Source organism: Elephantulus edwardii, unplaced genomic scaffold (genome assembly GCF_000299155.1).
Source record: "Elephantulus edwardii isolate Elephantulus edwardi_28Jun2011 unplaced genomic scaffold, EleEdw1.0 scaffold00055, whole genome shotgun sequence".
Lineage (NCBI taxonomy): Eukaryota > Metazoa > Chordata > Mammalia > Macroscelidea > Macroscelididae > Elephantulus > Elephantulus edwardii.
In genome coordinates, this window is record NW_006399805.1 from 11,378,962 (window position 1) to 11,392,053 (window position 13,092).

The 13,092-nt window shown below is 49.1% G+C and overlaps 1 protein-coding gene across 1 annotated transcript in view; it reads left to right on the forward strand.

Moving 5' to 3' along the window:
* The window catches only part of LOC102861179 (maltase-glucoamylase, intestinal-like), a 113,403-nt gene that overhangs the window by 64,338 nt on the left and 35,973 nt on the right, over positions 1-13,092 (forward strand). The window contains exons 32-43 of the mRNA XM_006887236.1: positions 598-726; positions 1,104-1,211; positions 1,693-1,755; positions 2,935-3,069; positions 4,363-4,450; positions 5,361-5,499; positions 7,535-7,668; positions 7,785-7,819; positions 7,910-8,026; positions 9,063-9,211; positions 11,538-11,622; positions 12,916-12,972. Coding sequence (XP_006887298.1) covers positions 598-726; positions 1,104-1,211; positions 1,693-1,755; positions 2,935-3,069; positions 4,363-4,450; positions 5,361-5,499; positions 7,535-7,668; positions 7,785-7,819; positions 7,910-8,026; positions 9,063-9,211; positions 11,538-11,622; positions 12,916-12,972 — 1,239 coding nt within the window. The remainder of the gene's footprint in view (positions 1-597; positions 727-1,103; positions 1,212-1,692; positions 1,756-2,934; positions 3,070-4,362; positions 4,451-5,360; positions 5,500-7,534; positions 7,669-7,784; positions 7,820-7,909; positions 8,027-9,062; positions 9,212-11,537; positions 11,623-12,915; positions 12,973-13,092) is intronic.

The window sequence follows — 13,092 nt, forward strand, 5'->3', positions numbered from 1 at the left end:
GGTGTGGTCCTGGTGACACAGGGGTGGGGTCCTGGTGATACAGGGGTGTGGTCCTGGTGACACAGGGATGTGGTCCTGGTGATACAGCGGTGTGGTCCTGGTGATAGAGGGGTGTGGTCCTGGTGACACAGGGGTGTGGTCCTGGTGACACAGGGGTGGGGTCCTGGTGATACAGGGATGTGGTCCTGGTGATACAGAGGTGTGGTCCTGGTGATAGAAGGGTGTGGTCCTGGTGAAACAGGGGTGTGGTCCTGGTGACACAGGGGTGTGGTCCTGGTGACACAGGGGTGGGGTCCTGGATGAGGTAACCCAGTGTCTCCTCACATGTCAGTTAGCAAGTGCTCTTCACCTGGCGGGCCAGCTTATCGCCGGGGCAGACCTACCCTAGAGTCACTAACTCCCTTTTTTTCTTGCTTATTTGGATTCTCCTATTTCACATTGGAGGGTTTGCAAGGTAATGGCCTGGCCAGTGGCCCAATGGGTAACAAGTGATAGAGCGAATGTTAACGAGTTCAGGAGAAACTGGAATCTCCATCAGCTCGTGGAGAGTTGCTCTTCCGTGGAGCCCAGGCCACCTGTGTCCTTGTGCCCTTGCAGGACGTGCAGTACTCTGACATTGACTACATGGAGCGGCAGCTGGACTTCACCCTCAGCCCCAAGTTTGCTGGGTTTCCCGATCTGATCACACGCATGAAGAACGACGGGATGCGGGTCATTCTCATCCTGGTGAGTCCTCTGTGAGCATGTGGGCCACTCAGGAAGTTTGAGGGACATGTGACATCTCTGCCTAGCATGTCGTGTGCATGTGGATCGTATATAAAGGAAATAGATATGAATTGTCTGTTATTGGTTAATCTTCTGTGAGCGTGTGTCACACATGTACTGATGCGACATGGGCCATCTTTACCTGGGGAGAATCTTTGAATGTCTACGGGAAGAAAATCTTCCATGATGGGGTTTTAGCTGGTAGTAAATTCATAACATTCTCGGAATTCCCAGAAGTCCTCAGTCCAGGTGGAAACGGGGTTGTCTATGAGAGGTTCTCCTTTGCTCTGTCCTTCCTCGGGCTGTGCTTTCTCTACCTGACCTGCGTTTGGTTCCAGGACCCCGCCATTTCTGGCAATGAGACCCAACCCTACCCGGCCTTCACCCGGGGAGTGACGGAGGACGTCTTCATCAAGGACCCGAGTGGGGACATCGTCTGGGGGAAGGTAGGGCTCAGTGGTCCCCACCATCCCAGCCTGCTCTCGTGCACATTGATTTAGAAACTCTGCTTTAGGCTCTAATGCTTTAAAAGCTCCTCACCATAAGATCTGCCGGCCAACAGTGAAGGACTTTATTCCCTACAAAAAACTTCTTTTCCACTTTTCTAATATGATTTGAATGAAAGTTTCCAAAGCAAATTAATTTTTATTTTCTCATTAATCTACAGTCCCCCCACAGCACTAGTCCACAATGTAGCCACAACGTAATGCACATATCCCACTTCCTCCCTGTAATTCCGATTTCCATTAATCATTAAGGACTTTTTAAGGAAGGCAGATATGCTGTGGGACCCATTTTCCTCCATGTGACTCTCCTTGAAAAGCCAACTGTTATTATTACCTCTGGGGTTTATAGTTTCCTACGAGAAATAAAGGAATCATGGAGTGCATAGCCTTTTCAATAGTCTCTTCCCTTTTCCTCCTGCAGGTCTGGCCTGATCTTCCTGGTGTTGTTATCAACAGCTCCCTAGACTGGGACAGCCAAGTGGAGGTAAAGACCTGTGGGGTGCAGTCAGGTTGCCAGGAGGGGGCCCTTGTACCCATCCAGGGAGTCCATGTCTTGTCTCTTGCGTGTATGATCACGTGGTATGTCACCCATGACTCCTGCCTGGGTAGCAGGTCCAGGGCGACCACACCACAACCACAAAATGCAAGGAATTCACAGAAATTAAAAAGCACACGCGTATACATGTGAGAAGAGCCCAAGCTGGGGAAGGAAGGACATGGTGTTTGAGAGCATGTGGTGGGTTCTGGTCAGTAACCTTAGACAGGTGACCACACTGCTGGTGGAGGACCAGGAACACGAGGGTAGGACAATCCTGCAGAGCTAAGAAAGGGCCTCCTCAGTGGGGAAGGCAGAACCCTGTAGGTTTGGGGCCCTCAGAGTGGCCCCCTGTCAGCTGAGAACACCAGCTGGGGAGACCCCACTGTGACCTGAGGCTCTGTGGGTTCCTGGTTTCTGCCTCACTCGTGACAACAACGGCCCCTGGCTGCTCCTGCTCTGCGGCTCCCCTCAGCACCCTCCTCTGTGAGCAGGACCCCTGTGTCCTGGTGTCCTTCCATCCTCTTCCTTCTGATCCTGTCTTGCCTTTTACCAGGACCAGGTTCCCTCTCACGTCCTAGTCACTTCATGAGAAAGGAAGACCCTGGGGGGCATAGTCCTCGCTGTCTCTCCCCTCCCCAGCACTGTTTCCCCTGTAAATCCAGAAGATCACTTCATAATTCAGATGCCCCTGTTTACTGACACGCCCGAGGCGTCCTACCACCCCTGTCAGTCTGTCACCATGTGGCCTGCATGTCACCGTGGTGCTGGAAGCTCGGTCACTGGTACTTCTCACTCCATCAGGGCCACCCAGGGCGGACACTTTGAGCAGAGCGCTCAGAGCTTCAGGCAGGAGCCAAGGGGTGGGCATCTCGTTTGTGAGGTGATGATTTGGGGTGTGGACTGTTAGAGTCAAGAGAAGGAGTATTCTGGGGGCTCCCAAAGCTGTGTCCCGGTGGGACTGGCCTGTCCCCTGTGTGCACCGAGTGTCCACTCCGTCAGGAGCAGGCTGACTGGCCTTCTGTCCTGGCCCCGCAGCTCAGGGTGTAGCAGAGCCTGCGCTCTCGGTCACCCTGCTTGTTCTCTGGAGGCTCGTGTGGACGGAGGAACTTGATTCCTGTTTTACAGCTGTACCGCGCCCACGTGGCCTTTCCAGACTTTTTCCGAAATTCCACTGTCACGTGGTGGAAGAGGGAGTTGAGAGAAATGTACAACCACCCGGAGAACGCGAGCAAGAGCCTGAAGTTCGACGGCATGTGGATTGTAAGTGTGTGTGTGCGCGCACGCGCGCTCGTGCTGAAGGGTGTCTGTGGGTGCATGTGTGAGGTGTGTGTGTGTGAGGGGTGTGTGCCCATCTGTTAGGTAGGCCTGTCCCTTTGCATGGAGTATGTGATGTATGTGTCTTTGTGACGCCTTGTCCTGTAAGTGTGTGTGAAGAGTTGTGTCTGGGTCTGGTGTTGTCTGTCTGTGGATTATGTTGTCTACACCTATGCTGTGTCTTTGGGCTGTATGTGAAAGTTGTGTCTGAGGGGAGTTTTTGTGGGGTCTGTGTGTACGTAGAAGGTTGTGGAGTTTTTGTGTAAGTATATGTGCGATAAGATCTAGTGTGTGTGTATATGGGGTGTGGGTGACATACATATGTGCGCGCGCACACACACACACACACACGTAACATGAAGGGAGCTCCAGTGGCCTAGGGTCAAAAAACTGCTGCAATCGCAAAGGCCTGAAGTTCGAGCCCACCAGGTGCTCTGTGGGAGAAAGATGAGCAGTCTTCCTCCGTGTGGTCAACCGCCTCTGAACGCCTGCTGGCGGGTCAGCTGTGGGTCGGTTCTGACTTGATGGTCCACATCAATAACAATAACCACAACCACAGCCATGTGGTTGACCATTCCTTCATTTATGTTCTCTGCTTCTGTGTGTATATGGCACACGTGTGTGTGATGTTATGACCTGTATTTATAGAGAGAACATCATGTGTGTAGCAGAGATGTGTGTATGAACTTTTATGTATCTTTATGGACCTGTGTGGTGTCTGTGGGGGTGTGTGCGCGCACAAAGGCATCTACATGGATGTCGCCTATCTGTGTGTATCCCTGTGTAAGTGTGTGTGCATCAGGGTGAACTTTGCCTGTGCATACATCTGGATATTGCCTGTCTGTGTGTATCTGTGTGTGGTGTGTGTCCATGTACATCTACGTGGAGGTTGCCTCTCTGTGTGTATCTTTGCATGTCTCTGGTGAAGCATATGTGCTCCTGACCTTTGGTCAAGGGGATAATCATTGTCCTCTAGTAGGAAGGTGAGCAGCTCTGAGCCGCCCATGACACCCCCTCCTGTGTGGTGACTACAGCTCTCTTGCTGCAGATGCCTTCCCCCTCCCTCCCCCGCCCCAGCCACTGCATCCGGCTAGTGAGCCTTTGTCACAGTGGTGTCAGGCCAGTGATCCCCCAGGCTGGTGGCTGCCGTGACTGCTGGACGGTGAGCACACTGTCCTCTGTGTCCTGTCTCTGGACAGGCCCCTCTGAAAACAGTCTCCCTCTGTGTTTGCACTTCAGGACATGAACGAGCCCTCGAGCTTTGTCAACGGGGCTGTCCCCCCAGGCTGCAGGAACTCCACCCTCAACCACCCTCCCTACATGCCAGGTGAGGACCCAGCGCTCCACTGCCCAGCACGGCCATGGGAAAAGTGACCCTGATGTTATCCCAAAGGGCTGGGTGTACCCCAACTTATTGGTGTGTCCTCACTGCTGCAGCATTTTATTGGGCCCGGCGTCAAAGACCCCATCAGCGCTCTGCCGCCTGGTGCATGTGCACCGCTGGGGAGACGGGTGAATTTCCAGAGTCTGACTGAAAGGACTGGGTCATAGTAGCGTGGCCAGAGCAGGCTCCAGCCAGAGCTCTCACCTGTCAGAGGCCTCACCGGAGGGCACGGGTTACAGATGGGCAGAATAGCTAGGTTTCCCCTGGTCATCAGGTCCCTGGACGTGGATGTTATGGTCCCGTAGATGACTACCATCAACTCGATCCTGACCTGCAGTCACCCTGCAGGACGCAGCAGAATGGCCCTGTCTCGTCTCCAGGGCTGGAATATTCATAGAAGCAGGTGGCCTCCACCTTGTCCCAAGAAGCAGTTGATGGGTGTGCACTGCCTATCAGTTAACTATCAGTTAGCAGACACACACGTACCCCTCAACTGCCCAGCCCCTTTGTTCCTAGATAGCCTGTGATCTGTGTTGTCTCAACAAAATGCTCAAAGTCTCCAGACCTCAGTGTCCTAAGCTGTGACAGGATAGTGATATATTCGTCCCAGAGTTAGTCCAGGACCTTGTGACATGATTTCGTGTCGAAAGTTAAGACCAGGATGCAGTCCCATGAGTGTCTTGCATGTAGACTCTTCTCTGGGTCCTGGACTTCTGGAGGGCCATGCAGGAGAATGTGGGGTCCAAGCCCCTCGGGTCCTGTGGTAGCTGGTGAGAGCTCTGTCCAGGTCCTGGGAGGAGATTCTGGGATAAGGCAGGCTCGGTGGCTTTCACGTCCTCTCCTCTCCCCTCAGCTCTGGAGGCCAGGGACAGAGGCCTGAGCAGCAAGACCCTGTGCATGGAGAGCCAGCAGGTGCTGGCGGACGGCTCGGTGGTGCGTCACTACGACGTGCACAACCTGTACGGCTGGGCGCAGACCAGGCCCACCTACGAGTGAGTCCACGCGCCTCATGGCCAGCTCGCAGCGAGGGGGCAGTCAGGGAGGCTGCGCTCTCACCCTGTCCAATGACTGAGAAGAGTTTTACAACAATGGTCACATAGTAGACATCATTTACAGGCACATCTCAGAGGTACTGCTGGCTTGGTCCCAGACACTGCCGTTAAGACAATATCGCAGCAGGGCGAGCCACCCAGTGTTAGCTCTCAGGGATTATAAGTGCAGGGTACCCCTGTAGTCTAGGAAATGTGGTAAGATCAGTCGTAATTTCAGAAGATCAAAGAATACAGCCTTCAGTATGAATTGCATCTCAATGTCAAGAAAGCAAAAATTCTTACCACTGGAACGATAGGCAACATCATGATCGATAAAGAGAAGATTGAAACTGTCAGCAGCTTAGGCTTACTTAGATCCACAGTCACACCCTTGGCACCAGTTATGAGGTCTGGAGATGTATTGCAATGGGAAAGTCTGCAGTCAGAGACCTCTCCAAATTGTTGAGGAACAGTGATGTCAGTTTGAGGACTAAGGTGTGTCTGATTCAGGCCATGGTCTTTCTGATCACTTGCTGTGCATCTGAGAGCAGGACAGTGCATAAGGATGACAGAAGAATTGACACCTTTGAGCTGTGGTGTTGGAGAAGAGCACTGAATGTAGACGGCCAAAAGAACAAACAGGCATGTCTTGGAGAAGGTGCAGCCAGAGTGCTCCTCGGAAGCAAAGCTTCATCTCACATCCTTTGAGCATGGTGCTAGGAGAGGCTATTCCTTGGGGAGGGACATCGTGCTTGGAAAGGCGGAAGGACAGCAAAGGAGAGAAAGTCCCTCAACCAGGTGGATTGACACAGTGACTGCTGCAATGGGCTGTGGGGTGTCAGGAAGTGTGAGGATGGCTCATGATAGAGCAGGGTTCAGATCTGTTATTCATAGGGTCACACTCAACTTGACAGCACCTAACAACCACATGCTAAGCATGCAGAGATGTGATGAAAGAGACTGAAAAACTACACAAAAGGCCAAAATGGAACTAGAGGCAGGAATTGAGTACACACAGTCGTAAGAACGGCACTGGTAGACTGACTTAACACACAGTGGCTGCAAACCCTCAATTTGTTAAAGATACAACATCTACCCAAGGTGATAAAGAGAATGCAATAAAATGCGGTAGGCTAACAGTGACAAGCAGAGGGTGGGGAGCCTGGCTCTTCTGTAACCAGGGCCTCACATCCCGTCACAGAGGCCTCAGCTTGCCTCCTGGCCAGTGAGAGCTGACTGCGGTGGTGGACAGGAGACACCCTCCCCGTATGTCACCACCACACGATGGTGTGACGGGGCGGCTGCAGCTTCAGGGCCGAGTTTTCTTTTGGAAGTGGACCATTGCTATTGGTATTCTCTTTCCTCTGATCCTTCCTATTTTATAGCCGATTGATTTTCTCCTGAATTAACTCACTTCCATTTTGGAAAGTCAGGCAAGGATAATGGCCAATATCCAAGGAAAAATCCTTTGAAGGAACCCACTTCTCGTTCTTCAAATTCATAAAACTAAGTCAGTGTGGGTACAACAAGCAGTGGGGTTAGAGGCCACGTGCACCGTTTTGGGGAGGGTGCTGAGTTCTAGTATCTGCGATCTGCCCTCAAGTTGATTCTGACTCACAACAGACCCCTATGATCCCAAGTATAACTGTCCCCTTGAGGGTCCTTGGCGAAAGTAGACCAACTAGACTTCACCTTCGAGTAACAGCCTAGTGGTTAGACCTGTCAGCTTTTGACTTAGCTGTCAATTGCAGACTCCTGTGTTACCCAGGCTCTCCCAAATGGTAATGCTATCTGCGGGGCATTGGGTCAAAGCATTCTGAGCTGTTAGGATCTCTGTAGTCTCCTGGGGAAGTTGTTGGAGCCACATTGAGGCTGCAAATGCCAGGCTCTTCACTGATCAGGCATGAAGCATCTTGTTTGTAGTCAAGAGTTCTCTGGAGGAAAGCTTTGTCTCTGTCCCTTCATCTTTGCTCATCTCTCCCTCATCTCCACCCAGAGCTGTGCAGGAGGTGACGGGGCAAAGAGGCATCGTCATCACTCGCTCCACCTTCCCCTCCTCTGGCCGCTGGGGAGGCCACTGGCTGGGAGACAACACCGCTGCGTGGGACCAGCTGAAGAAGTCCATCATTGGTGAGAGGCCTGTTCCCAGGGCGTGCGGGCAGAGGGTGCGCCCTGACAGACTCCTGAGGAGGGCTGAGGGTTGGGTGCCCCGGCTGCCCCTCTGATGGGCACTGGCTCTCTTGCAGGCATGATGGAGTTCAGTCTCTTTGGCATCTCCTATGTAAGTTCCCCTTGGGTCACACCTGGTCCCCGGGCATGGACAGCATCTTCCAGAATCCTGACAGTCTCTTGTTATTCCATCTTGCTGTAGACGGGGGCAGACATCTGCGGCTTCTTTCAAGACACGAATTATGAGCTGTGCGCCCGCTGGATGCAGCTGGGGGCCTTCTACCCCTTCTCCAGGAACCACAACACCATTGGGACCAGGGTATGATGCTCACGTGTACCTCTTGTCACTTCAGTCAGCGTCCACTATTGAACCACGGTGATTGAACTCTCCTTAGGGAAGTCCTCAGCATCTCTTGTCACAAAGCCTCCACCAGCCATATTCCTAGTGTTTCATAAGTTCATCTTTCTATTTAAACTTATTATTCCAAACAGATCCGATGAAGAATGTCTTTCTTGGAAATGCTATCAACTGGAAAGACTTCAGTGACCCCCTTCTAGGACTTTAAGAATGTTCTCTGAATCAAAGAAAAAATTAGATGTTAACTGTTGTCAGACTTAATGAGATAGGTTAAAGGAATAGAGAGATAGCAGAACATTATTTACAGATTTTCTCAGAAATTTAATTCACTCTTCTGACTAGAGCAAGAAATAGTATTTATCATGTCCATCTTAAGGACTTGGTTGGAAGGAATTACCAGAGTCTTGTTTAGCATGTCTCCTGATACATTTTAATGTTATTTTGTTTATTTTTTCTCAGTGTAAATAAAGAACATCTGATTAGTTAAAAAAAACCAAAACCACAAAAGGAACAAAGGATGTTTTCTGAACATCATCACAATAATTTCTAGTTTAGCTTGTAGAATCTTGTTTGTTTGGTTGAAAGCAGGAGTGGCATCCACTTCCTGAACAACATGCTTCCGGAAACTTTATGAACTTTGAGAAATGACAATAGTTACAAAAACACTTCAGGTATTTTATTCATAGGGTCGTTATGAGTCGTGCTTAACTTGGTGGCAATCAACCACAACAACAATCTTGTTTGGTACTTGTTTACGCTTGGAAGCAGGAGTGGCAGCTATTTCCGAAATAGCTTGCCTCCAGAAACTATGAACTTGGAGAAACGATGAAAGTTATAAAAGTGTTCAGATCTTTTGTTTCATAGGGTCGCTATGAGTCTTCTACGACTCAACAGCACTTGTTGACAACAACAACAACAAACAACTTGTTTTTAGTGCTTTTCTTTGGAGTTTCTTGCTCCTCCGGGCAAACTCGGAGTACTCTTCTTTCTCCTTTAGAGACAAGACCCAGTGTCCTGGAACTCCACGTTTGAGGACATCTCCAGGAGCGTCCTGCAAACAAGATACACCCTGCTGCCCTACCTCTACACGCTGATGCACCAGGCCCACGCGGAGGGCAGCACCGTGGTCCGGCCCCTTCTCCACGAGTGAGTGGACCACCGAGTCCCAGTGACTGATGTGTAATTCATTCCATGTGATCCAATAACTTCTGGATAATTCAACCTTTATGACCTTGGTGTCCCATGAATAATCATTCAGTATGGTTCCAGTGGCCCCTGGACGTCTACTTCAGTATATTCTGATAAGCCATATATAACCTGTTCTATACGCTGTTGATGGCCCATGTTGTTGTTCAGTGCTGTTGAGTCAAGTATGACCCACAGTGAACAACAGGTCTGAACCCTGTCCTGTCCTGTGCCATCTTCACACTTCCTGACACACTAGAACCCACTGTGGTGGTCACCGTGTCAGTCCACCTGGTTGAGGGTCTTGTTCTTCTTCGTCCACCCTCCACCTTTCCAAGCATCATCTCCCTCGCCAAGTAATAGCCCCTCTTAGCAATGCTTAAAGTACGTGAGGTGAAGCCTCATCACCCTTGCCTCCAAAGAGCACTCCGGCTGCACCCTCTCCAGGACATATTTGCTCGGTCTTTTGGCAGTCCATGGGCTGGCTATTCAGCTCTCTCCTCCAACATCACACCTCAAAGGAATCAATTCTTCTGTCATCCCTATGAATTGTCATCCTTGTTAATTGTCCATTGAGAATTTGATCTTGGCGGCCTGTGGGTATTGCATTCTGCACTATCCTGACCACCCGTGGACAGTCCATTCCACGTGTCCTCAGTACTCTGCAGAAAATACATTTTATTCCTGGATGACTCATGAGTAATCCATTACATATGGTTCTAATAATCCATGAATAACTTATTCTGTGATAATACATCAAAAATCCATTCTGCATGGTCCCGAAGACGTGATAACCCTTCTTTCTATCTGGTCCCAAAGACCCATGGCTGTCCATCCATATTGTGACAAATTAAGAAGAAAAAAAATCTTTATAATTCCATTAACATCTTGAATTGTATTTTGCCATCCACCTTTGGGGGCATGGACCATTTAATATTGCTCTTTTAACAGTACTGTTCATGACACAGGTTCTTGGTAAAAGGTTGTTGAGGGCAAACCATTTCCTCCGTAATGACACAGAATAATTTCTTTCTAATTCAGCATGCAAATGTTCATTTATTCTCTGGAGTAGTTTGCTGATGTGGATGTAGTCCAACCGGAGCTCGGGTCAGCGATGTAAGAACGCTGGGTCACTGCAGGAGTTGATGGAGGAAGACCACCTCTCACTTTAATACCTGACCTGGATGAGAGGCAGGTGTTTTGTAAACAAGACATGTCTGTTTAAATCCAGCACCACAGTGTTAGTTTCTTAGGACTGCAGTAACAAAGTACCACGATCTAGTGACGTAAAAGAAAGCAAGCAAATGCATTATTGCCTCATAGCTTTGGAGGCAGGAGGTCAAAGTCAGAGTGTCATGTTGATTTCTTCTGATGCCTTGAGAGAGGATCAGTTTCTTGCCTCTCTGAGCTTCTGGTGTTGACCAGCATTTCTTTGTGGCTTTTGGCTTAAGATCGTGTCTACTCTTGCCTCTCTGTTCACATAGCTCCTAGTCTCTGTGGATCTCTTCTTCTATAAAGACCCCACCAGATGGGCTTTTTGTTGTTAGGTGCCATAAAATGAACTCAGTCTCATAGCAACACTATGGTCTGCAGAATGACCATCCTCAGAAGCTTGCTGTGCTTAAGGCCATTGTGCTGGTCACTGTATTATTCCACCTCTCTGAGGGTCTTCCTCTCCTCTGCTCACCCTCTATATGCTGTGCTTTTGTAAGGACTGGCCCCTCCTGTCTTATTCTACCTCTCTGAGGGTCTCCCTCTCCTCTGCTCACCCTCTGCATGACGTCCTTTTGCAAGGACTGGCCCCTCCTGTCTTATTCCACCTCCCTGACAGTCTTCCTCTCCTCTGCTCACCCTCTACATGATGTCCTTTTGCTAGGACTGGCCCCTTCTGACAATATGCTCACAGTATGTGAAACAGTCTCCCTGTTCTTTTTTCTCTGGTTACACTTCTTTTAAGACAGATTTGAAGATGAACCTATCAACTCCAGATGACGTCATGTAGACTTACTCACATAGGTACAGATTCCATTTCCAAATAAGGCCAGCTCACAGGTACGGGGTCGGGTCAAGATGGCAGGATGTCAATTTTGGGGACACAGTTCAACCTATAATAGACATGAAGAAAGTGAGGCTGCCTCTGCCTGACTAAGCTGGACCTAGAGAAAGAGAAGATGGAACGTAAAATGAAAAGGAATTTCTGGATGGACCTTGAGCTCTGGCAGTTTCTCCAGGACTTGGACCTTGGCATGATGGGAGCCTGACTGTGGGGCCTTGGTTTCCCTTCTAGGTTTGTGTCAGACCGTGTGACCTGGGATGTGGATGGTCAGTTCCTGCTGGGTCCTGCCTTTCTGGTCAGCCCTGTCCTGGAGCCTGTGAGTAGAAGCTTGGAAGAACGATGGGTCCCGGTAGGAGGGGGTGGACAGGATGCTCAGGAGAAGGGGCTTCTCAGAAGCCACTGCAGGAACTTCCTTATTTGATCTCTGCCTCTTCCTCTCCTGGGGGTGGAGGTTGTCTCTCATGTGTTCTGAGCCACAGCTCACTCATCGTTAAAGTCCCCACACTTGTTATAATTCGTAGGATAATTCTGGAGAAATAAACTGATGCTGTCTTCAAAGACACAGTCCTCTCTCCATTTACTGGAATAAGAGCATAGGGCCTGACAGGTGCAGAAATATCTTCATCTCAACCTTTTCTAGTCTGTGAAACAAAACAAAACAAAACAAAACAAAACACTCTTTAAAAGGTGGATTCTTAAATGTTTTATTTCTTTTTCATTTGATATATTTATAGCACTAAGTATTTAACCTCTTAGGATTGTTAGTGTATCACTCTAGTAGTTTACTCTCTTGTTTAAGAATTAATTTGATTATATAATGCTTATTGGTAGAGATGCATTGACACTAGACTGAAAAATCAATGCACAAATTTTCATCAGTCCTTGTTCTCAGTCATTAAAATGTATGTAGATTTGTTGTTGTAAGGACATACGTGGACATATAAATATTATTTCCTTTATATTGTGCAATTTGTAGTTTTGCATTTTTTTCATTTATTGAAGTTGGTTTTTAACTGACACGTTAGTGAATATGCTCTAGTTTTGTATAAAAATAAAAACATTTTTTAGATTAAGAGGAAAAAAAATCCTCAGAACCACCACTCCCAGCAGTAAGCAAACCTTGGTTTTGCTTCCTATGACTTCTCTCTCCTTCTTGCCAAATTCTCACAAAGTAAAAGCTATTTCTTCACTTCCTTCGTTGATTATTAGACTTTGATTATGTGACTGACTGCCTCCACTCCGAATCTTGGTGGCATCTTTATATTTTCTGAATTATGGATACCATTACCCACGCAGCATCCTCTGCCAGACTGACCTCTGCCCAGCTCTTTAGAGCCTGGGTCACTGACGGAGCAGTGCTGGTTTCCTTTTCTTGAGTCCTGGATCCCAGAGGGCTTTGATGGAACCATTAGTTTTGAGGAGGCAAATTCCTACTGGAGAGGGGGGAAGGGAAGGCGAGCATACCACGTTACTGTCTTCCCAAGAAAAAGGAGTCGGTCCATGATCCATGAGAAGAGCTGGTGTTTTAACCCTCTTTCTTTGCAGCTTGTTGGTCTCCTTAGCCGTGAAGACTCAGCTGCGGCCTCACCTGCTTTGTGTTTCCTTTCAGAACGCCAGGGACGTCACAGCGTATTTCCCTGCAGCCCACTGGTATGATTACTACACGGTACGTTGTTTTCTGCTTGTTTCTACCACCTGGAAGCGGGGCTGAGCGCCAAGAGCAGACCTCAGGCCATGTCCTGGCTCCTGACCCACTTGGTGGTTGGCCTTGGGAGACTGTCTTTCC